Source organism: Mytilus galloprovincialis, chromosome 7 (assembly GCF_965363235.1).
Source record: "Mytilus galloprovincialis chromosome 7, xbMytGall1.hap1.1, whole genome shotgun sequence".
NCBI classification, from domain to species: Eukaryota; Metazoa; Mollusca; class Bivalvia; order Mytilida; family Mytilidae; genus Mytilus; species Mytilus galloprovincialis.
Genome location: NC_134844.1, coordinates 29,285,423 through 29,308,818, shown reverse-complemented (window position 1 = coordinate 29,308,818; position 23,396 = coordinate 29,285,423). Strand labels below are relative to the sequence as shown.

Sequence of the window (23,396 nt, the reverse complement as noted above, 5' to 3'; positions counted from 1 at the left end):
TTATTGTTGTACCTTCTTGCTTTTTTGTAATATTAGTAAATGTCTGCAAGGTAGAATGATAATCTAACACTTGGACGAATAGTTGTCTCATTTACAATCATGCCACATACTCTTTTTTTTATTATTATTATTGACTAGAAAATACGCCGCACAGTTAAAGGGTTAGTGGTCTCAAAATAGTCTCTGTAAAGCTTACGTAATTAAATGACTACGTTTGTGTTTTAAAATAATGCTTAAGAACAAGTATATTTCTTATAAACGATTTAATTCTTGTATATGCACAAATATCAACAAGTTTAAATATCTGATAAGATAACAGGAGGAGAAAAAGAGGAAAAAAGATAAAAGAAAGAACATTTCAAATTACGAGTATGAATACACATTCAGTTAGGAAGTTCGAAAGAAACTGAACACAAATGGTGCTAACACGAGGTACTGAATGCTATAATCGTTGCTTACACGTGTGAGTATTAATGCTGAACTTTGCAAAATTTTCGTCTACATCTAATATGCGTCTAAATGTATATAATTCTAACGCATCAAGTTTTTGTCATATTGAGTTTGAATGTAATTCAGTTATAATTTAAATGTCAATGAAGACTCTGAATCGCTGTGAATCAACACGTACATGTACGTATGCTTGTCACAGTAAATTTCGTTCACATTCCTCTCAAATTTAAAGTAAAAAGAAAATCAAAATTATCTCGATTATTACAAACCATGTATAATCATAAAATATCCGGATATTTGCAACAGAGGTAGACATACCTCATTTATTGCGAAAATACCCCCAAAAATGTGTTTCAGTCTATTCTAAAAATTGGCTTAATATCCAAACATTTGCAGCACATTTAAATATCTCATGACATGATTACAACCTTTTCCAAAAAAGATGTCCCTTTGTGTGTACTGATAGAATTTGGAGTGCAACTCCACATAATTAATCATCTTTTGAGTAAACCTTGGTCAATGTTTATACTAGTGTTTCTAGAAAATTGTATGGCGTTGTGGTATCGTCACTGTGCATAGAATGTTTATACTAGAGTTTCTAGAAAATTGTACGGCGTTGTGGCATCGTCGCTATGCATAGAACTTAGTCCTGTATCGGAATTTGAATCGTCGTCAACAACTTTGGCACAACAATCTGAACGGGAATTGTTGTTCATTGTAGCACTTACAAAACCATCATTTTTTAAGTGACATTCTGATCTAGACTTATAAGAATAAATCTCAGATTTAATTCTTTCACTAATTAAACTATCGTCAAACATTTTGCCATGCGGAATAAACAAACAATTCCTCCGGTGTCCATTTTTAGGTGTACTTTCTTTGCTATACCCAAATTGGGAATCGTTGGATGTATTGTCTGTGTCGATCGAAAATGTATCGTCGTTGTCAATGAAACTCTTTTTAAAAGGATCATTTGTTTGACCCGAAACACCGGATGCACTGGAAGTTAAAGCATAATCCTGACTAGGCACCATTGTTATAGTTTCTATGTTTACATAGTCTGCAGAAGAGTTCGAAGGTAAATCGGCTGCCCTATATTCTTGCACTTCACTCGAAACTTTGTTTTCATTTTCAAATCGGTCTAGTATTTCCAGTTCCTTTTGAAGTGTTTGAATTGTCTTTTGTTTATCTGATAATACTTTATCACACGTGTCTATTTCACGAGCAATTTCAGCTGCCTCATATTTCTGCATCATATTAGCAGATACAATTCTATTAAGTTCGGCCTGTAAACTCGAGAGTTCTGTTTCAAGTTCACTGTTGCAGAACTCTTTCTCAAAAACATTATCGGCACCACAAAACGCTTGATTGAAGGAAGCTTCTTCGTTAATTTGGTAGGATAATTCCTGAACTATAGAATTCTCCTTTTTGATTTTGGATTCTAATTGAAGAACTCGTTCACAAAATTCAATATACATTTCTAAACTATCTGGGCCAATCTTTCGAAGAAATTCGTCCATGCTATCCTCCAAACCTCCTTTTAAATAAGCATCTTGAACATAATCCGTGCCATTTGTTTGCATTCGTGTCTGATGCACGTTTGTTTCGTATAGTTCTATTTCCTTATCTATTCCTTCCAATCTATATCCCATATCGTGTAGTTTTCGTTCTTGTTTTATCACAGTTTTTGCTAAATCGTCTATTGATTTCAACCTATTGGAGGACTTGTGTTTATGGGTGCTTTCTTTCGGGTGACTACTATGTCCATCGCGAGTTTTGTGACGCGATCGCCGCCGGTGCCTTCTAGCGTGTAGGAATTCACCGTATTCATCAAATTCGTCAACGTGTCTCATTGAAAGTTGAACATTTCTCTGTTCTTCATCCCAAGCCTTCCATATTTTTAGAATTTTTGTTCGTCCTTGTAACGGTCTTTCGACATCTCTCCATCTCTCATAAATTGTATATTTGTCTGTTCTTTCGTCTTCGTGTTTTCCGTCATTGTAGAGAAGCGCATAAATGACATCATCGCACGTTGTACGTTTAGTCAAACCAGTCACCCAGCGCTGAGTTCCAGTAAACCACACTGGTATTTCGGTAACCGCCTCTGTGCTGTCCATCTGTAAAAGATACAAATCATTGTTATATATATGTTAAAAATAATGTCGGACTCTGTGGAGAAGTTTATTCTAGTAGTTATGCATACTAGATATATATGATCATTAGTGGTTATATATTTTTAAGACTAAGACTTTATCGTCCGATGCAAACCATATGCTTTTCTCGAAACTGGATTATACCTGGCGTATTATATTTAAAAGTCATTTTGTGTGAGAAAACTACGTGTGAACATTATGAAATAAACGATGCACTTGAATTGTAGAAGTTAAGCTACACAATCAATTCTTCACAAAGCTGTAAAAATAAACATTAGCAAATAATAAGGTAATGGTATGATTTGGCATGTATACCGTTAAGCGTTAACTATTCAATATTAAGTAAAGATTACACTATGATGTTCACTTTTTGCCTGTCAAAAGCACAGCTAATTCTTTTATGCCAAATTCAATACTGTTTATTTGTATAGAGTGCTTTCAATACATGTATTTGTATGCTGTTTTGTTCGGATTGTATGAGATACAGACCTGTATAAATACGGATACATGTTACACAGCTGTTTCACTGATAAATTAGGTAAACAAGAAATGATTACGAAAAACATTCGGAAATTTAATTTATATATATTTTTTGCCTGCAATGTTCACTAAACATTTTTCCGATCAAAAGATACATATTTTTCAAAATGCTGTTTCACGTAATTACTTTTTCCCCTTATTTTTGATTCCTAAATATAGCCAAAAGAAACCCAATAATATAAATTAAACTATTCACGTCTTACTTTGGTAAAATCCAGTTAAATAATTTCCTAAATCGTATCCTACCATACATGAGTACACGACAAAATGAAATATTTCAATAAATGAGAGTGTCTATAATTATCAACGGAGGAGGGCTTCATTAAAATAAACTTTTATGTTGCTTTTCGAGTTGAAAATCTCCACACCTGAGAAAATACTTTGGCACAATGGACAATCTCAAATGTCACAAACAATATACTGTTATGTATATTTAAAAACTTTTATTCAAGGAAAATAATTCTTCTCTTATTTTGAGGTTTCTTAATCTGTTCATATACGTAACAAATTGTTTATCTTTCTAGATTTCAATTTATTAAAAGTTGAACTTTAAATAATCATCTTACGATGATTTTTCTGTATACAATAGACTCTTGAGTTTATTCAAATTAAAGTGAAATAACTTTTCTGTTTGAGAACTCGGTAATACATTTCGGTGGAATACAAGCATGATTAAATTTAGATTAGTAAATATTTAAAAGGTCAATTGAACAGGACTTTAATTGAGCAATACTGGATTTTTTTAAGTTCTTACAAACCCTAAGATTTTAAGAGTACAATCGATCTGAGAAGAGAGGGCTTATGTATACTTTTGCCGACGCATTGTACACTGTGACTATGTTAGTTGTATGTTAGTCCTTTTTATGATCATCAGTCAATATTAAAGGCATATCCAGAACTACCGAAATGTATGTACGAACAAAATCTGATTTAGAAAAAAAAATTATACAAAAAAAAACATTTAATCTTACTTTTTTAACAAGAATTAAATGTTTAATTCATGATATCCATTAAATTGTTGGTTCTGTATAAACTTAACAAATGAGAACAAAGACATGCACGTCTTAATTTTCAACAGAAATACAGAAAGATTATTTTCAGTTGCGGGAACTTCCTTTTGACAAATATTTGCTCTCTTTACCTACTTATACGCCAAATATTGACAAGTCTAGAAACATTATGCCACTTTGAATTATATAACGGTGTTTAATTTCTATAGTCATTAATGTATCAAATTTAATTACAAACTCTGCATATAATCATTATTATGCATTAGAATAGAAAAGACTTGTCAAACTACACCATATAGTCGCCCTATATGTAGAATATTACCATATTACTAGTGTCACTTTCATGTTCAAAAACAGGATAATATAGACGAAATCTGAAACTTAACAATTAATTATTAAGGCAATTATACTCCAATAATATCATTTACGTGGGGGTTTCATAGGAATTTGTAAATAATGCAGCGCTATTTAGTGGTTAAATATCCGGTAGATGCCAAGGCCCAAAAAGTGACGCGTTTTGGTTGAAAAATTACTTTTTTAAACCTACAACTGATATTTATCAAAGTTTCACATTAAAATGGTCTTACCTGAAAAACTAGTCTTTCTAAACCGTACTAATTGGAGATGCCAAAACTTAACCTTAAACAAGTTTAAGTCCAAGGTGAATGTTCGCTTTCCAAACAGTATAAAGATTTGTTCGTGTGCGATGCATGCCTGCACACGGTAACTTATAGATCTCTTACATCACAGACTGTTTAATCGAGTGAGACTCTTCAACAACAGACATAGATGATTGGTAATTTTGAATGGGTAACACAATTTGCCTGTGGGATTTATGTCAAATTTGGCATAAAGCATGACATATATTTATTGCATTAATAATCTGTTTCTTTTAAAATGTAGTATATAGCTATTTGGTTTAATAGAAAAATTAGATATCCATCAACAAAAAAATATATTGAAACAAATTTGTTATCAGATTTTAATTTTCTAATAACAAAGTTCATAACTAAGTTACAAAATTGCAACTTTATTCAAATTGTAGATATATTTGTTGATAAAATCGAAAGCAAATTTGGTTTTATTGGTTATAATGAAATTTTTAAGTATACAACCAGACAGGGAGTCAATAAGTCTATTGAATGCTATAATAAATTACTGTTTACAAATGAAACTCCTGAAAAATTATTAAATAGTACTGAATTAAATTATGATATAATTTTACAATGACGATAATTACCCTTCAAAGTTTTCTGTCCACATTCCGCTATGTAGACAATGTACTCGACAATGGAAGAACTGAGGAATGTGGACACTCACCTTTAAAGGAAAATTATTGTCTATTTCTTGGCTTTCGACTGGCTAAACCGTTTTCATGAAATCTTCAACTAGCTTTACTGTATTGAACTAATGACATGAACATCTTAATATTTGTTTACCGTGGAAAAGTCGAAAAAGATGCAGAAACAATCGTCTAGAAAAATATACATGAATATTTTACCACTTTAAGTATAGAAGGCCATATGTAGAAATACATATGTAGAAGACATTGACGCTTTCGTTTCCCCGTCAAAATTCTAAGGTTATAACTTTGTAAAATGGAAGTCACCCGAACCAAACGCGAACTCAATCTGTAGCTTACTTAAAATAATATACATGCAAATAAAAAAATAACAAGATCAATATTTACAGACATAGCAAATAACTTCTGAACAAATTATGGATTTCGGCAAAAAAAAAAAAGAATGACAGAAAATAGGACTGTAGTAACATATACCCAAGTAGTGGGTATAAAAATCCATCACTCTTTTAACTAAAAATGAATGTCTTATCTATAAAATTCATTATGCATTTAAGGGATCAACTAGCATTAATTTAACCGCTCCTAATCACTATATCTCCAAAGCCTCTCAATCTAAACCTAGATTTTAATCCGATTTTGACTTTGGTAAGTATTTATTTGAAAAAAAATAATTCATAATATTTAGATTAAGGTCGATGAATCGTTAAAATATAAAAACCTCATTTGCTTATAAAGTTACTTAGATAATCCATGAAATTGTTCTTCTGTGGTTTACCATAAAGAAATAAGAAAAGAATTTAATCTTGTTTTGCATACAAAGATTAAACACCTTGCATGAAATCTCTGTGCTAATAAATAATACAATTGACGTGCAACTAGCGTTAAAACGGGTATGGCAAATTCAGTCGCTCCGTATGTATACTCTAGTGCACAAAGTATACTTAATATTATACATAAAGGCGTAGTTATATTTTTTACTTGTATACGTATTTAGTTTTTAGATATCAAACTATCATTATTATAGAATTTTTAACAGTTTGATGTTCTCCTGCCGTGTCACTGAATATAGATCTACCGCAGTTATATTGAAGATGTAACCAAGAGTTTACATGGTGCATTCGATTTACTTGTAAATTGTCAAAATGTTTTACTTTAAAATTATTTACCTGCATTTGCTTCCTTAAAATCTCAGTATTTGGAATATATTTTATGTGTACAAGGTTTTATGCATGCGGCTAAATACTTTATAGACTACCATGTGTTTTTTCTACCACACAAATATTCGACAGTTTGTCCGCAGATGCTGGTAAATACTTGATGACAAAACTTCTCATTACTTATTTCTTAACCTGTCTAAACATACATTGTAATATTTACCTTGGTATATAAAGGTTAATTGGCCCCATATCTAAGTTCGCCGTAGGTCCGAGATCGATTCTAAGGCATTGTGACAATTCTTTCACCTTTGTACAAAGACTTGACTTTTTCAGATAATAAGAAATTTTATCTCACCTACCTATGGTTTAACAATAGGACCATTTCACACCGATAGTATACCTAATCTAAATAATGACGAAGGATTTTTCCATAACCTTTATTGTGATTACCCGAAAGATGACCCGATATGTAATTTATCTTTAATAAAGGTATCAAAAATAACAGATTAAGTTATTAACTTAACAAAACAATAGATAAACACCGAGATATACTACACTTCCTTCCTATTGTATTCGGGTGTCAACGGTAATTTAGGTTTACAAGTTTAGACAATAATATTTTTGCTTCTACATTGACACGCAGATGATGTACATCAGAAGTTTAAGGATTATGTTTAATGCGCCCATTGTCTCAGGTGTTCGAAGACTATTTGCTTGCAGAGATAAGTATCTGCTACCTGAGGCTATTATATATTTGTGACTTTTATAGTTTTTTATCAACAATAATAGCGTTCTATTAAGCTAAAATGCGAAAAAAAAAATTCTCTGGTCAATGACACAGAGTTGTCAAATGTAGATCATTTTATGGTAAAATGCTTTAAATCCATATAGTTCAGTGATTTTCAAAAATAAGTTTGCATAAAACTTAAAATTCATTTGTGCAAGCAATATAAGTATGATAAATTTAATGTTAAAAGTTTATATATCTTAAATAGAAGACATAGTCAAAAGGAAACTTCACACTGCACTGACTTGCAAACATATATCATGTTAGAGAGAAACGGTTTTAATTCAGCAACACAAAAGAAGAAAATAATCGAGTTGTATATATGAACCGTAGTCCAGTTAAAGATGAAATACTATACGTCTTGAATTCAATTACAAAAGAAAATACAACATTTGATATCAAAAATAGTTAAATCAGATATACAACTTCAAACAGATCCTTGACGAAAATATGTAGTTGTATTATTTTTCTATCTTATATTCTAAAATTTAAATATATATTTAATTGTTTATGTCCATGTATACGTAATTATCCTGGTGCACTCGATTCAATGCACAGACACAAAAAAGATTTCAGACGCAATAGGAGGCGGCGTTAAACAAACATGATTTTGTTCCCAAGAACAATGCGAACTACGAAGATTACTTTGACAATATTTACTTATTTACTTTGTTTTGTTATAACCTATCTATTATAGTCAATATCTCCTTCAGATTTGATGGTACAGGGCTGATCTATTAAGTTCTTCTGTTGTGTTTTCAAAACTTCTTTCATGTCAACGTGCATGGCATGACAAAGCGAAAGATAATGTAAACAAGGGCCTGAACTCGGCATAAAACAGACAAACATGATCAAGGATGCAGCGCAGATGTAAATCAAATATTATGCATTATTCTATGAATAAAATATCCTTACCTAATTTTGTACTTCCAAATTAAATTGGGAAGAATTGCGCAGAATTCCAATTAAACCTCTATATAAAAAATAAAATCTTACCTAATTTGTATTCCAAATTAAATTGGGAAGATATGCACAGAATTCCAAGTAAACCTATCTCCTTCAAACAACTTTTAAGAAATGCACTTCCCGAAGTTAGACTTGCAATTGCTTGTGAATGCCTGAAGGTAATAGAACTACCGTATCAATCAAAGTGATCGGATCAATCGATAACAACGATCTGAGCGATCCTATCTTGATCTTATTTGTTAAAAAGAACCGCTATGATTGACCAAGTATTTGTAGTTATAATGTTTAAATTAATCTTGAGGGCGTATACGTTTCCCTTTCCATTCAATTGTTTCCTAATCTTCATTTATAGTCTGTAAACAACAGAACACGAGTAAATATTATTGCTTTTATTGTACCTACTTATTCCAGACAAAAGTTAATTATTCGTAGGTAATGAAAATAGTTTTGGTATTTGTATGCTTTGATAGTCTTATACTCCATGTTATTCGACCATTATGTTTTTGAGCGACGAACAAAGGTTCATTAATTTTACGTATAATTTGAGCAAAGCAAAAGTTCATGTGCTCAGTTTAAAACAATTATTGAACTACGATAAAATACGTATTTTTATCAGACACGTAAAAAAACATCCATGTGAATTGAATTTATCAAGTTAAAATACTCTTAAAATGTCAACTTTCCTGCACCTATTACTTTTTTATATTGTTTTAATTATTATAATGGGGGAATACTCAAAAGATAACAGACGATGTTGGAGCAGCAAAGTGCAATATTATTATGTAATGATAAAACGCACACTCTTATTTATTATTCCATAAAATTTTATATAATTATACGGATATAAAATTGTGTTTTCACTGCCTTTTTATGGCACCTAGTTATGAAATTAGGTTATAAATCAATTTTGCTTTAACAATTTGAAAAGACCAACAACATTTTTCATGCCATAAATTTTATAAGTGGAATCTTATAAAAATATAATTCAATATACAAGATAAACGTCTGAAGAAATTTCTTACAAGTTAAAGGTATTCAGTCATTTACAAGTTGGTATAAGGAAGTCAATCATTTAGCCAAACATGCAGTTTCGAATCGCTGTTTGATATATGGGGTTTGAAATGTATATTTGCAAACTTTAAGTAGGGCAATATAAGTCCTTGCAACTCAAGTGTTTACATGCTTTTCAAAATGCATTGTATTTTATGTTGTTTGGTTTCTTAGCAGATATCAAGACTGCATCGGAAACTGAGAAGTACAGCTATTATAAAGGTTCCTAAAGAGAGACAATAAGAGATTGACATTACATTAATTAAAAGTGTCTAGCTATAGTTGTCAAGTTACTTTAATTGTAAAAACCTGACACCTGTACTCAGAAGTGACACCATCTATGCTTCGTTATAAATCTTCATATGTGAAAGTTCAGCAAGTAAATTTTATAAATAACTAATAGTATATTCGTTTAAATAAGAAAACAAAGAATATTACATTTGAGACCTTTTGTTCTTGCCTTTTCACAACACTCCGCTACTTATAAAAGCATTGCATTAAGATGACTTTGTTAGTCATATACTATCAGTTATTTTAAGTTTTGTATAAATAAGAATTGAGTGAAACTGCAATAGGTTGAAACGTCAGGGCAAAGTAACAAATTAATGAACTATATGTATAGCAGGCAAGAGTATACAGTAAGTACTATAAGAATTAAGATACAACTATCCAAGAGAGTTAAAATGTAGTACTGTAGTAATCAACTTAATGCAATCGTACGGCCTTCAGCAATAAAAAAAATTCTGTATCGTATAGCCGGTTGTAATAGGTTCCGGACATATTTTTTTATTTCTTTAATACACATTTCTTTTTAAAAATATGTACTTAATCCAACTTTAAAAAGATGGGTAAAAATTATAACTTCCTAATACAGATGTTGGTTGCCAAAGACATAAAAAAACAAGGCTATTACATGGCTGGTATACATTAAAGTTCCCTGTTATACAAGTTACTTTATCATCAAATAGATTGGAAAAGACATAAACATGTCAACAAAACTGCTTAAGATGGTGATCGATGGTCCAAGTAAACATTAATAGTCCAAGTGTCGCCCAACCTTTAAACTTCAAATTCTAAATCCACATAAAGTTTCATTGCATAAGAAAATTTGTAACTATGAATGAAAAATTCGTGTCAGAATGTTAACTTTGAAAGTCATAAAATCCACGAATAAGTATGTACTTAGCAGTCCTTAGACATATATTGGAGAGTTTCTTGTCTATTATTATCGAACAAACTATTTGAACTGAGGACCTCTAAAGAAATGGGATCCAAATGTTCCTTACGTAACCATGGCGCCAATTCTTTCATTTTTATTACTTATATGGCCATTATATTACAACACAGTCCGTTTCCGTTGCCTTGGACGAACACGCGACGTGTTCTGTATGCAGTTACAAAAATTCTTTACTTCTAGATAAATTACATGCCTGCATTGTTGATTTTTTTTTAATTATTTTAAAGGTGTAAACACTACCCATCTTCTCCTCCTTTCGAAATAAAACCTATTAGTTTGCAAAATTATAGTGATAAAAGTTGTGAAAAAGTAGAAAATTGCACTAGAAATTTGATTACAAATAAATGCATTTGAAATTCATTGCTTCTAATCAATTACGTTTGACACTATTTCTTCAAAGAATTTATTTTTTGCATGTACATGTCATTTTCAGTTATAAATTACTATTTATTCTTATCCATATCAAAATTAGAATAGTCGCAATTAACCCGTTTAGTTTATTTATAATCCAATAAAATAACAATAATCGGTCTCTTGAAATCTTTTTACAGAAAATCTATTTTACCTGCTTTGATGTTCGGTTTGTCGGTTTGTCAACGTAGAAATTAATTTCTTACGACCCAAAGTGACAGTTTCCATTTAATCATCTTAAATTATTAATGATGACATTTTAACAGACATGCTATGATTTCTCTCACTGAATAAAACGGATCCGGATAATCAGTTTTTGTGTCGGTGTCCGCAGGCTGGGTGTCTTGTTTATTTTTTGTAAGGAGTGGAAATTTATCATTGTTGGTTTAATTTTTGTCATGTAATTGATATTAATTGGTGATAATATGACTAGAATTACTTGTTTTAACCTAACAGTTTAATCGTTGGTCGATGGTAGTGGTCTGTATGGATTACACATTATAAATAGTAGAATCACAAAAATACTGAACTCCGAGGAATTTCAAAACGGAAAGTCCCTAATCAAATGGCAAAATCAAAAGCTCAAACACATCTATAAAATATAACTTATTGGCAAACACATCTCTGTTGGTAGAGATAATGTTCATACTAATTGTCATACTTCTTTTTAGTATAATGTTTTCTAGAAAGGCTGATCCCGTTTATTGTCTCGCAAAATTCTCAAAATCAAGAAGCTCATTCATTTAATTGTAAATTTTAACCCTTGAGTTTCTTTCGTCAATTTTTAATACAAAGGTTTTGTAATGCCATGTTATTGTCTGTTTGGTTATTAATGTTAATATTATGTTTTTGTTGCGTAACGATTCGGTGATTTATAGATAAAGCCCATATCTCTCAAAGACACACATAGTGAATAATATAGTTGCTATCAAGAAATATTTGTCAGAGGGTAAACGCAATAAGACCTATTTCTATATTAGTACTGGAAGTCTTAAAAATTGATTCAAACAAATAATGCTTTCAACTAGCCTATGTGAACATTTGTATAACTAAATTTCGAATATACTTTTGAAAAATATGGGCGCATATATCGACGACACAGTGAATCTTTGTTAGAGTTTTAAGATTTAAATGAACCTACAGATAAAACAAATACAGGGCATTCCAGTGACTTATTGGCGTTATTTACTTTGTTGCATTGTTTACTATATACCACGATGGGTTTGTTCTTACTGCAGTACATTCCAGCCAACTACAACAATATTTAAGTATTCATCAAAGAAATTTTTGCGTGACCTACAACGCAAAAAATCTCTCTTATCAGATCTTGTAACACCTTTATTAGCATTTTCTATTGTTCTGCATTTAACCTCTAACAAAATTAGGATGTTAGGTGCAAATTATCTGATAAGATAATGATCAGTTTTGTTAATCATTTGCAGGATCTGTCCTTTAAACATCTTATGTTACACAACAGTTGTGCAGTTCATCAATGCGTCTATACCCAAAGGATAACGATGTTTGCACTCGATCATGAAAACCTTCCACTTCTTTGTATCCAACAAAAGTAGGTTTTTTTTGTCTTCATGAAACTCACTTTTAAGAGCTTTAAACGTCTAAACAATGACGACGGTTCAAGAAATGATAGAGGGTTTGAATGAAGCATTGTGCACTGCTACATGTAACTTGAAACAGGTGATTGTTAAGTATATAGGTAACCGATATACCCATTTCTGAAATTCAATGTACCTAAATCAGTGTGCTGACTTATTGAAATAGATTATTGTTTTATATGCAACTGATACATCCATGTATTTCGAATTAGATATCTCTGAAAATAAACTTACGTATTTCTTATCTAATGGCATATATTAATAGTGGATAAATCTTGTCTCATATACCAATAATAAACTTAACGAAGGCCGTACTGTGACCTATAGTTGCTAACATTTGTTGGACTAAAGACTTATCTCATAGGAAATCATACCAGATATTCGTATTTTCATATCTAAGATTTTATCTATAGAATGATCATTCGAAAACGTTAACAAGACTAACAATAAGTTGGGTTTTAACTATTTAACTTTCCACCCCCTGTTTCCTTAATAGAAAACTATATCCGGTCCTGTTACATTAAACAATTCTATTTTCTATAATGCTGCATCGAGTTTGCATTTATCCATAAAGTCGATGGTATTCAGACAGATTTATCTCATTTATCAAAGTCACGTGACAATTTGAATCACAAACGAAGAGAAATTTGCATCTTAATTGTGTCACCTTCAATAGGAAATGCATTATGGTGCATAATTACAGCTTGTAATTAAAAGCCAAATAATTGATGCATTGTTAGATGCAGGTGATACTATATGAACAAGTTATGTTGGCATTATAGAAAAGCACTTTACGGAACAATTGTCGACTGGTATTTTGCATTATTTCGCATAGATCCACGATCTTCAATAAATTTGAGAATGGAAAAAAGGAATGTGTCAATGAGATAAAAGCAGAAACAGTTCAAGATTAATGGTTCTACATGATCAATACAATAATGTGTATAACAGAAAATTGAAAAGATAAAAAAAAATCATCTCACCTGAAGCAGAGTATTATTTGTTTTACTAATTGTCCAATATCTCTAAGATGCACAGTTCACAGCATTCTTATCTCAAAGCTCAAAGCCTAATTTTCGCACAGCTCACAGCATTGTTGTGCCCTGAAATATAAAAGAACTGTTATTTCTCGATGTATATCTATTGAACTTTACACGTTAATAAATGTTGTAAAATGTTAAATTAATGAACTTATGAACTAAGAAGATATAAATTAGTCGTTCATTGACATGATACCATTTATAGAATTACATCACCTGTCATCGCAGTTTCATTAAAATTACAGATGGTTTCAAAATTCTGAGATGCATTACATTCAATATAAACAGTATATTTGAGATCTCTATACCCTCCCCCTGGCACCAAGCTTTATTCTAAGGTATGAGGTACAGATATAGTTATAATTTTTATACACCAATCAAGAACTCACCAACGATGGGCATAGCTACATTAATTTGATAGTTACAAGAGACATTTCATTTAAACTTTACATTGTCATTACGTATCAAAATAAAATATAAACATTTAAGTGACACTCTGAGAGTCTATGACAAGATGGTTCCACTAACGAAAACATAATGTATATCATGTATATAAAGTCTCTCCTCCATTTATCTTTATGGACATATTTGACCAAGAAAGTAGAGGCTAATTAATATGCTTTTGGTATATGCTATGTTTAGGCACATACTTCTCTGTCACAACAGGTCCCGTATAGATATTGTTGCAATACAAACTGTCTGGTCTGACTTAACATGTCATACTGTATAGAATGTGCCTAAATAATTTATTTTCAAACCTTGAAAATGAAATAAAAAAGACACTTTATCAAATTAGGGCTTCATCAGAAACGACCAGTCACATATATTTGAAATCCGATGCTGAATAAAAAAAAAGAAAGAATTTAGATTGCACTGTATCAATGCGGGTTCTTGGATATTTAAAAAAAGCTTTTTGACCAACGGTAACATAGAGAGAATATAGTCAAATTCACATAAGAGAGTTGGCACCTATAATCGATCTGTTCACTACTTTTTCAATGTGCTTGTTCTAAAATAACTGTCATATTGGCCTCATATATACTTATCAAAACAACCCGGCACTAATCAAATATCATGTATAAGTTATCATGCGTTATCTTATTGACATCGACTTAAAACGACGTATGATATAAGAATAAGTATAAAATAAATATAAAATTAAGAATGGAGACGGGGAATGTGTCAACGTGACAACAATCCTAACAAAGAGCAGACAACAGCCCAAGTATACCAATGGGTGTTCAACACAGCGAGAAAATCACACACACGGAGGTGGGCTTCGGCGACCCCTCAACTGTAAAATATGCATGTATATAGAACTTTGTATGTGCCTGTCCCGTCAGAAGCCTGTAATTCAGTGGTTTTCGATTGTTTATGTGTTACATATTTGTTTTGCGTTCATTTTTTGTACATACATTATGCCGTTAGTTTTCTCGTTTGCCGCCGTTTTACATTGTCATTTCAGGGCCTTTTTATAGTTGACTATGTGATATGGGCTCTGCTCATTGTTGAAGGCCGTATGGTGACCTATAGTTGTTAATTTCTGTGTCATTTGGTCTCTTGTGGAGAGTTTGTTTCATTTGGCAATCAAATCACATCTTCTTATTTATATTAAGAAAAATATAATGCAGTGCTGTCTACAGAAACGAACGCTTTCTTTAAAGATCTGGCTTCTATGATACTATTAGAATGTTTGCTAACTTCAGTTTACAATATTGCAGTTGTTTGTAAAACATATGAAATGAAATGTCAAATTCGTTAGTCATTATATACAACTGAAGTCATATTTAGAGATGTTAAATGCTATAAACATGAATTCATGTCACTACACTTTATTTGTTTATGTATTCAAAATTGTTGTTCGTGCTTTTTTTCTTCTTCGTGTTATTTAAGGTAAATCAAAATGAATTCAGATATACCTCTATGAATTGCGTGCTTCGTCGCGGAAATGGTTCACATTTTTATCATTTCAGAATTAATTGTATCATAAGTGACCGTAACTATTTAATGTTATCAATGTTAAACCATTGAAGACCATGAACTACAAACAAATCTTGTATAATTTACCAAATTCAAAAATCAATCTCGCCGTGGCCAATATTTACTGTTCTTTCGCCCAATAATATTTTGATTTGACTACCGCAGACCTCAATTGGAATCGTACAAGACATTTATTTGATAGTTCAAACTCCCATCGATTAGTACTTAGGTTCTAAAATCTAAAATGTAATGTTAGCTTAGTGATTTCTTGTACAAATATGCTTTCCAATTTCCTTATTAATATATAGATTATGCTACTTCACATAAGTAAACTGAGGCAAATTAAAGTAAACTTTATAGATAAAGAATAATATATTTGAACGTAATACACAATTAAGACCTTTTAAAATCTTGGTTAAATACCCACGAGGACTTGAGAATTGGAAAGTTGTATGAATTTGAGATATACATAGTCCGTACGTATACAGTAAATCTGGACCAAATCGGCTGATAATTTCTTATACTGACACAATCAGTCTAGTCATTCTCATTAATTTCTTATTACGAAAGTGACAAGTTTTCCTATAATGCACAAAGTTTTGTAAACAAATGCTGTAGTTTGACAAACAAATCAAAGATTTCTCACATGTTTCTAGCCATTTATCGGGTTTGGTATTCGGTATACATGTATGTTAAATTAGAAAGGAATATTAGACCTGTATTTATTTTTAAATTTGATTACTCGAGAAAAATAACATTCAATTTAGTTTAACTATGATCCAGAATTTTGATAGGGGGCTCAAAAAAAGAAACATTTATAGGTTGGCATGTTAAAAGACTATGCAATTTCTGTATATGTAGCACCATAAGGGAGTGCAGGTATGAACTCCCAAGATCTCTGCTATATATGTAAGACAAACAGGCAATAGACACAATTCCAATATATAAAGAACATGCAGTTCAGAGGCGGATTTAAGGGGGGTCAGGGGGCCCAGGCCCCCCTTTTTTGGAAAAAAATTTGGTTGCTTATATAGGGAATCACTTAAGCGAGACTAGAGCGGGCTCCCTCTTAGGCAGTCAGTGGGCCCCCACTTAAGAAAATTTCTGGATCCGCCACTGCAGTTGGTGAATAACATGGACGGACAAAACATTGAAATTCAAAGAACGTGTCTTTCAACAAAAAGTATCTTTTATAGTAAACAATTCATTTTAGTAACTCAGATCGGACAAATTATATTTTCCAAAAAAAGAAATTAAAACGAAAGCCTACCTTTCAACGTGAATATAAAATTAAAAGCTTCCTTCATACATGAAACTTATATACCGCTCAATCCATTTACTTCCCTATAATTTTAATAAATGCTTGATGCGTACAATGTTTTCTCCTTTAACGACACATTTACTGTATTGACGATCAAGTTCCAGTGATTTGAAATGTACATTCCAACTAAATTTGCATTAATTAATTCAATAATAATTGACTTACCTTGGCCCTAAATATAAATCCAATTAGTATAGAAACGACATAAAAATGTAAATAAGTATACTTATTTATTTTATCGCTACATAAACTTCACATAATTTAAAACATAACCGTCTATAATAGTATGTTCTACCAAGGATCTCTCGCTATCGAAGATGAATGTTCGGTTATCCAATCGAATCACAGGTATATTTAACTTGTTTGAATTATAAAACAAATACTGGGGCGATCAACAACTTTAAACCTTATAGTAGCATATAGTTAGAGCCGTTTTTGTACTTAAATATGCTATGAATACATTGACATAAAAAACTTTGCTTACCTCGATCAATATTTAAAAGAATAAATTGAGGAGTATAGTATTACATACATAAAATATACATCATCAAGTTGATTGAAACAGCCATTCAACTTATGTCCTTTCCATAACGTGTAAAAGTCAATGACGTATTTAGATATGTATCATGGACCTCTCGAACATTCATACAGTTTTGTGTTATAATTAGATAATTCTAATTGGTATTTAGAGAGATGAAAACTGGATGGGAAAAAAAATCTGACAGAAAATATAATGTTTGTCCGATGTCAGGGTTAATTATTAATTTCTTAATTGATTGAGTGTCATTCACATAACGTCCAGGTCCAGTAGCAAATATTTCATGCCAACAAATTAAATAAATTATGTAACGTATCAAAAGGGATAAAGGGCAGAACAGTACGATTGCTCCTAGAAGTAAAACTGTATATATATATCTGGTGTACTAAAAAAATATTGACACCGTATGTTTGTGGCATAACATCGCGGCCACAAGTTAATTTTTTTCTGTTTAGTATTAAATTTATATTAAGATCCATTTTGTTACATCTTGTGATCAATTTTATTTGGCAATCGCCAATGGCAGTCACCTGGGTTAAAGAACATCAGTTGTTCGACCTGTTAGTCAAATGTGTTTTGTTTAAATATACTTTTTTCACTTTTTAGGTCTTTTAGAAAATGTTGTTTATGCTGTTTTTGGACCCTTCTATAACGAAATTTGTTTTACATGCACACGTATAAAAACTGCGATTTTTTATCCAACGCAATCTTAGGTTTGAACGTAGTTTTCAATTTAGACTCGTGTATATATATATATATATAATAAGTATGATAATCAATTCTTTCTTCTAAACATTTTATCGCACATTATGTGAATTGCTTTGACATACAAATGACTTTATTTAACAAACCTTTTACATGTAAGAAATATTATTTATTTTTTTTTGGCAATAATTATTGTTTATTATATCTATTATAGTTACGACGTTTCAGTATAACACTGATACAAACGGCAAAAAATGTTGTTTGTCTGCATGAGATAATCTCGAGCACGATAATCCAGTTATACATGAGGGGCATCAACTCTCTAGAATGATTAAGAATAGATTAAATATTAAAATGAATATAACACTTTATAAATTTTCTACATCAGAAGCGCTTTTCTAAATCAATTTGTATAGTGAAATCCTTACGAGGATATGTAACTGTCTGAACTAGTGAATAATCTTCACCCTAAACTTTCAAGTATATCCAAACTTTGCCATAAAAAGCAAGTTGCGCATTCAGTCCAGTATGCACTAACGAATTTCTTTCAAATATATATGCTGTAATATCTGCATGATACTTGCAGAATATTAAAAAAATTTAACTGTAAATTTTATTTGTTATTTTCGATACTCTGTGTATCATGCATCATATTTAGGTTCATTTTGTCCTTACATTTATACGTTCTAAAAAAGAACTAAATCATTTACTAGTAGTACCTGTAGTTCTTATCAGCATAAAACAAATTCTGCCAACTACATGTACGTCCACAATAACTCTAATCAGATGTATTAGTATACTGAAACATGCTCGCGTATTACATCTTTTATAAATCGAAGGAGTATTAAAGTAGTATTAAATTCATGGTATAGAAAATATGTTTACAGGATATTCATTGGAGTTTTATCGGCCATGCTGCAATGTAGCGCTTATTTAAAATGTTTTAACGTAACGCCTTGATATAAAATACAAATGATTATAAATTCACACCTGTCATTTTATAGTAAAAAAGGAGATAAATCACATTTAAATTTCAATGTTTAAAGGGTACGGATTTGATATTTTGTTAAATTTAAGCGATGGTATTAGATTTATATACAGATTCACACTTTTAAAATGCACATTCAAGTTTATGTATGTGTACATTAAGAATCTTATTTTTCATTATGTGAAAGCTCTTCCCCAGTAAAATAGATTGAATTTTGGAATCTTTTGGACTAGTGAATTGTTCTATTTTCCTTGTTTTCTATTTATTTATTGCTTGTTTACTGAATATCAAGTGATAGGACGAAAAACTATCTACATGAAGAAGACTTGAACAAGTGTGTATTGGTGGGAATTACAGCGAAGAAGTTTGCATAGAAAGATGATATATTTGATAGTTTATTTGATAGGGACAGATACTTTACAATTGTTCACATAAAGAACTCCCAAAAAATAAGTGCAAGAGACTCTTGTTTTCTACTGAGATAATGTTACCTCGGTCACCCAATATGCAAGATATATGATAACGTATACCATGCTGTCTAAACATTTTAAGCAATCGGGTTTTTTAACAGCCAACAGTCATAAATATAAGGAGTATTAGCATGCAGATATTGGCTTAATCAGGTTAGAGAAAATAAGATGTCATACAAATGCAAATACAGATTAAATGATGCATATCATCCAGGTTTTAATTTGGAAACACGTTATTCTTGACTATGTAAATTTTAATGAAATCTGAACGTAACACATGTCGAGTACAAGAAACAGTATCGGTTGCCTCTTTGAATTATATATAAATTTTGAAATCACAATAGCTAAACTGGAATTCGTATGTGTTAAACATTTTCATTAATTGTTCCTGAAATATATAATAAAAAGTCTTAGTAATAAAATGCATGCTATGCATTGCTTATAATACCAATTTTGCATAATTGAAATAATCATAGTAAAAGTTTAGGCTGCTTTAGCTACTCTCACTTAGTACAAGACCATTTTGACCATGAATTTAAAATAATTTGTCTCGTTCAAGATGAATAGTCATCCAGTTAGGTATTGCTTAACTGTACAGGATAACATCCAGTTAGGTATAGCTTAACTGTACTGTGTTTACATCCAGTTAGGTATAGCTTAACTGTACAGGATTACATCCAGTTAGGTATAGCTTAACTGTACAGGATTACATCCAATTGGGTATAGCTTAACTGTACAGGATTACATCCAGTTAGGTATAGCTTAACTGTGCAGGATTACATTCAGTTAGGAATAGCTTAACGGTACAGGGTTTTTGTTGTGTTTTACTTAACTGACATATTGTCTAGACAGGCAAATAGAGAGGAAATCAGTGTGCACACATAAACTGGTTTAATCTCACAACTTTTTATGTGCATTTACCAGGCCTGGTTGTTCAAATCTCGTTCATTGTCTTTGTTTGAAGGTCTGTGTCCACGGAGAAGTCAGGTGCAGGTGGTTCTGTTGTACTGTCTAAGATTTTTGTCAATTTGTATTTTTCTTTTACTTATTATTTGATATTTCAGCAATTAATGAAACATTTTCTTTATCTAATATTTTCCCATTGATAGTTTTTGAATTATGCAATCCTGGCTCTTTTCAGACAATGACTCAACATTTCTTCACTTAGATAAGACGCACAGTGTATGTGACTGAAGAAAAGGCAACATTATAAAATTGTCAACAATTTTCTAATAATTTGATAATTTTCGCATTATTAGATAATGTTTGATGTAATGACTTCTGTAATCGTTTGATCCACTTCCTTTAAGAATTTAAATTTTAAGAAGGAGCGTCATCCACTGTTACAAATTTTTCATAATCTATATGTAATATATAGGTAATTTTCCATTCAATGCATTTGAGCTTTTAAGTCGTATAATGTTTGCGTAAACATTACCTTATTTTCTCTCTAATGAGAACCCTATCTTAAACGTATTTTTGACATAATGATTGAAAAATATTTCATTCATTTTTCTTGTTACGACACTCCAATGAATTAAAGGTCAAGTAGAAAAAAATCTATCTCTTTCTCAATCAATAAATATTAATGTCAATTCTATTCTTTCGAATCCTATTTTTAAAAACGATGATTGATTGAATTAAGATAGTTGTTTGCTTTACTATAATTAACGTCTTTTGACAAATATTTCATATATATTCAAGACGAAAACAACGAAAGTGAATCGTTAGTATACCTAGACAATGAGCTGGAGATTTTTATCCCCACTTGACAAAGATCGGAATTGTGTTGGATATGACCAGAAATGTTACCTTGCAGCATACAGGCCATACATGTACCAACCGCGGGGAAAATGTAATGTCAGAGGGCTTTATGGTATACAGTTTCATCCTCTACAATTAACGTCTAATTTCAATCGGACGTGTCTTTGTACTTAAATAACCCGTACAACCAAATGGACAACCTCTCGGTTTTACTGCTGGACAGGATAAGTCAAGGTGTCCATAATTCTATTTTATAGTTAACCTTTGTAGTGGTTAACAATGGTAAACATTTCAAAAGATTATTAGTATCACCTCTATAAGAAATAATCAAAATCCATATTCTGTATCTATGTAAATATGTTGCAGTTTAAGTAAAAGTTTGAAGCTTTAAAGCATATTATTAATAACCTTTATGACGTACGTCATTAAAATGCATTTTTTACATTGTGCATGTTCCTTTTCTGATTTTTCTTTGCGAAACAATTAGGGTTGAAACGATTGTATTATCGATATAACAATCTAAGAACTACTGAATGTTTTGGATTATGAAATTAAAGGAAGGGAACAAAACTCTATTTTGTTACAAACAAGCATTAACGTCATTTCGTAAAGAAATACACAAAAAAATCCCCAAGTAATTCTAAAATGCAATTACCACCAACAATGCCTGATATTTGAAGGTCAACTTATTACGGGTTTATCAGCTCAAGTAATCGATTCCAAAATGATTGAAATCTACACTTATTGACAGAAATCAAACATTTTGATCGAACTATTGTAAATTGTGTACAATACATGGGGTTAATATAGGGTTAACAAATTCATATGAAACCCATTAATATATTTAAATGGTTGCGCTACATCATTTAATGAAATTTGACAGTCACCTCTTGCTTGACAGAAATTTAGAACATACGCAAAAGGTGTTAATGGCTGTTGAACGAATGACAAATATCAGACCAGATATCCTTATAAATGGATGATTAATGTTAATCTCCACCAAAAGCGGCCTTGCATCATCATGAAAATATTTAAAGATTTCAATACTTTATAAAGGGATAACATAATATTTGATTTGTATACAAGATTTGTAAAATTTGCATATCTTTTAAGCAAACTTGTGACGATACCAGAGAATGTTGACCTTTCAAAAAGAGAAACTCAATAGTTTTGTTATTATAGTTATTAGAGGAATAATTGAAGAATGAACAATTTATTTAAACTGTGGTTTTGATATTTGAAAAACTTTCAAATCATAAGTAAAACAAAAACAGACAACATAGCAAAACACTAAATAGACAGAATGACAAACAACAATATACGAAACACAAAACAACATAGAAAACTAAGAGCCGAGTAACATGAACCCCACAAGGAACCGGGGGTAAGATACTGGTACCAGCTATCTGATTACTGTTGGTGCCTGTAGAACTTGTGAAGTTATATGTTGTTTATGTCATATCCCTCGTAACGAGGTCCTCTGTAATCGCTGTTTTGAGGTTGTTTTTTTTTTAATTAAGAGTACTCTTTCGTTTATTTTATAAAATGACCACTAGGAGAACACACTGGTATAGGTTTGTATGAACTAAGTTAGGTCTATAGGCTTGGAAAAGGGTATGTCGTTACTCCAACACGAGCAGTTGTCAATAGGAAATCGAGTCATCTAATTTGTAAAATATCCTTGCGTTTAAGAGATCCCCCCGAGTGTCAATTTTTAGGGAATGGTGTAGATATAAAGTGTACAATTTAGGACATGTTACTGTAATAACCTTAATTGAATGTATCCGTGGTATCTAATATCCTCAATTTCAAGTTCACTGAGATACATGAGAATAATCTATTTTTTAATTGGTTTTAGCAGAGATATATAATCCAATTGCATTATAAGTTTCTGGTTTTATCAGTTAAATAGC

General features: G+C 31.1%; 1 protein-coding gene across 8 annotated transcripts in view; it reads right to left on the bottom strand.

Moving 5' to 3' along the window:
* Window positions 1-244: 244 nt before the first annotated feature.
* LOC143082716 (ras association domain-containing protein 10-like) overlaps window positions 245-23,396 on the bottom strand; it is a 39,176-nt gene continuing 16,024 nt past the window's right edge. For 3 of the 8 annotated variants that reach the window (XM_076258541.1, XM_076258543.1, XM_076258540.1), the window contains exons 2-3: window positions 13,661-13,780; window positions 245-2,567 (exon numbers count right to left, since the gene is read on the bottom strand). In XM_076258541.1, coding sequence (XP_076114656.1) covers window positions 1,035-2,567 — 1,533 coding nt within the window. In that variant the 5' untranslated portion in view covers window positions 13,661-13,780 and the 3' untranslated portion in view covers window positions 245-1,034. Of the gene's footprint in view, window positions 2,568-4,740; window positions 4,920-6,622; window positions 6,752-6,833; window positions 6,951-8,396; window positions 8,605-13,660; window positions 13,781-17,183; window positions 17,303-23,396 lie in introns of those variants that run through there. The other 5 variants (XM_076258542.1, XM_076258544.1, XM_076258546.1 and 2 more) reach the window with 5 other exon arrangements.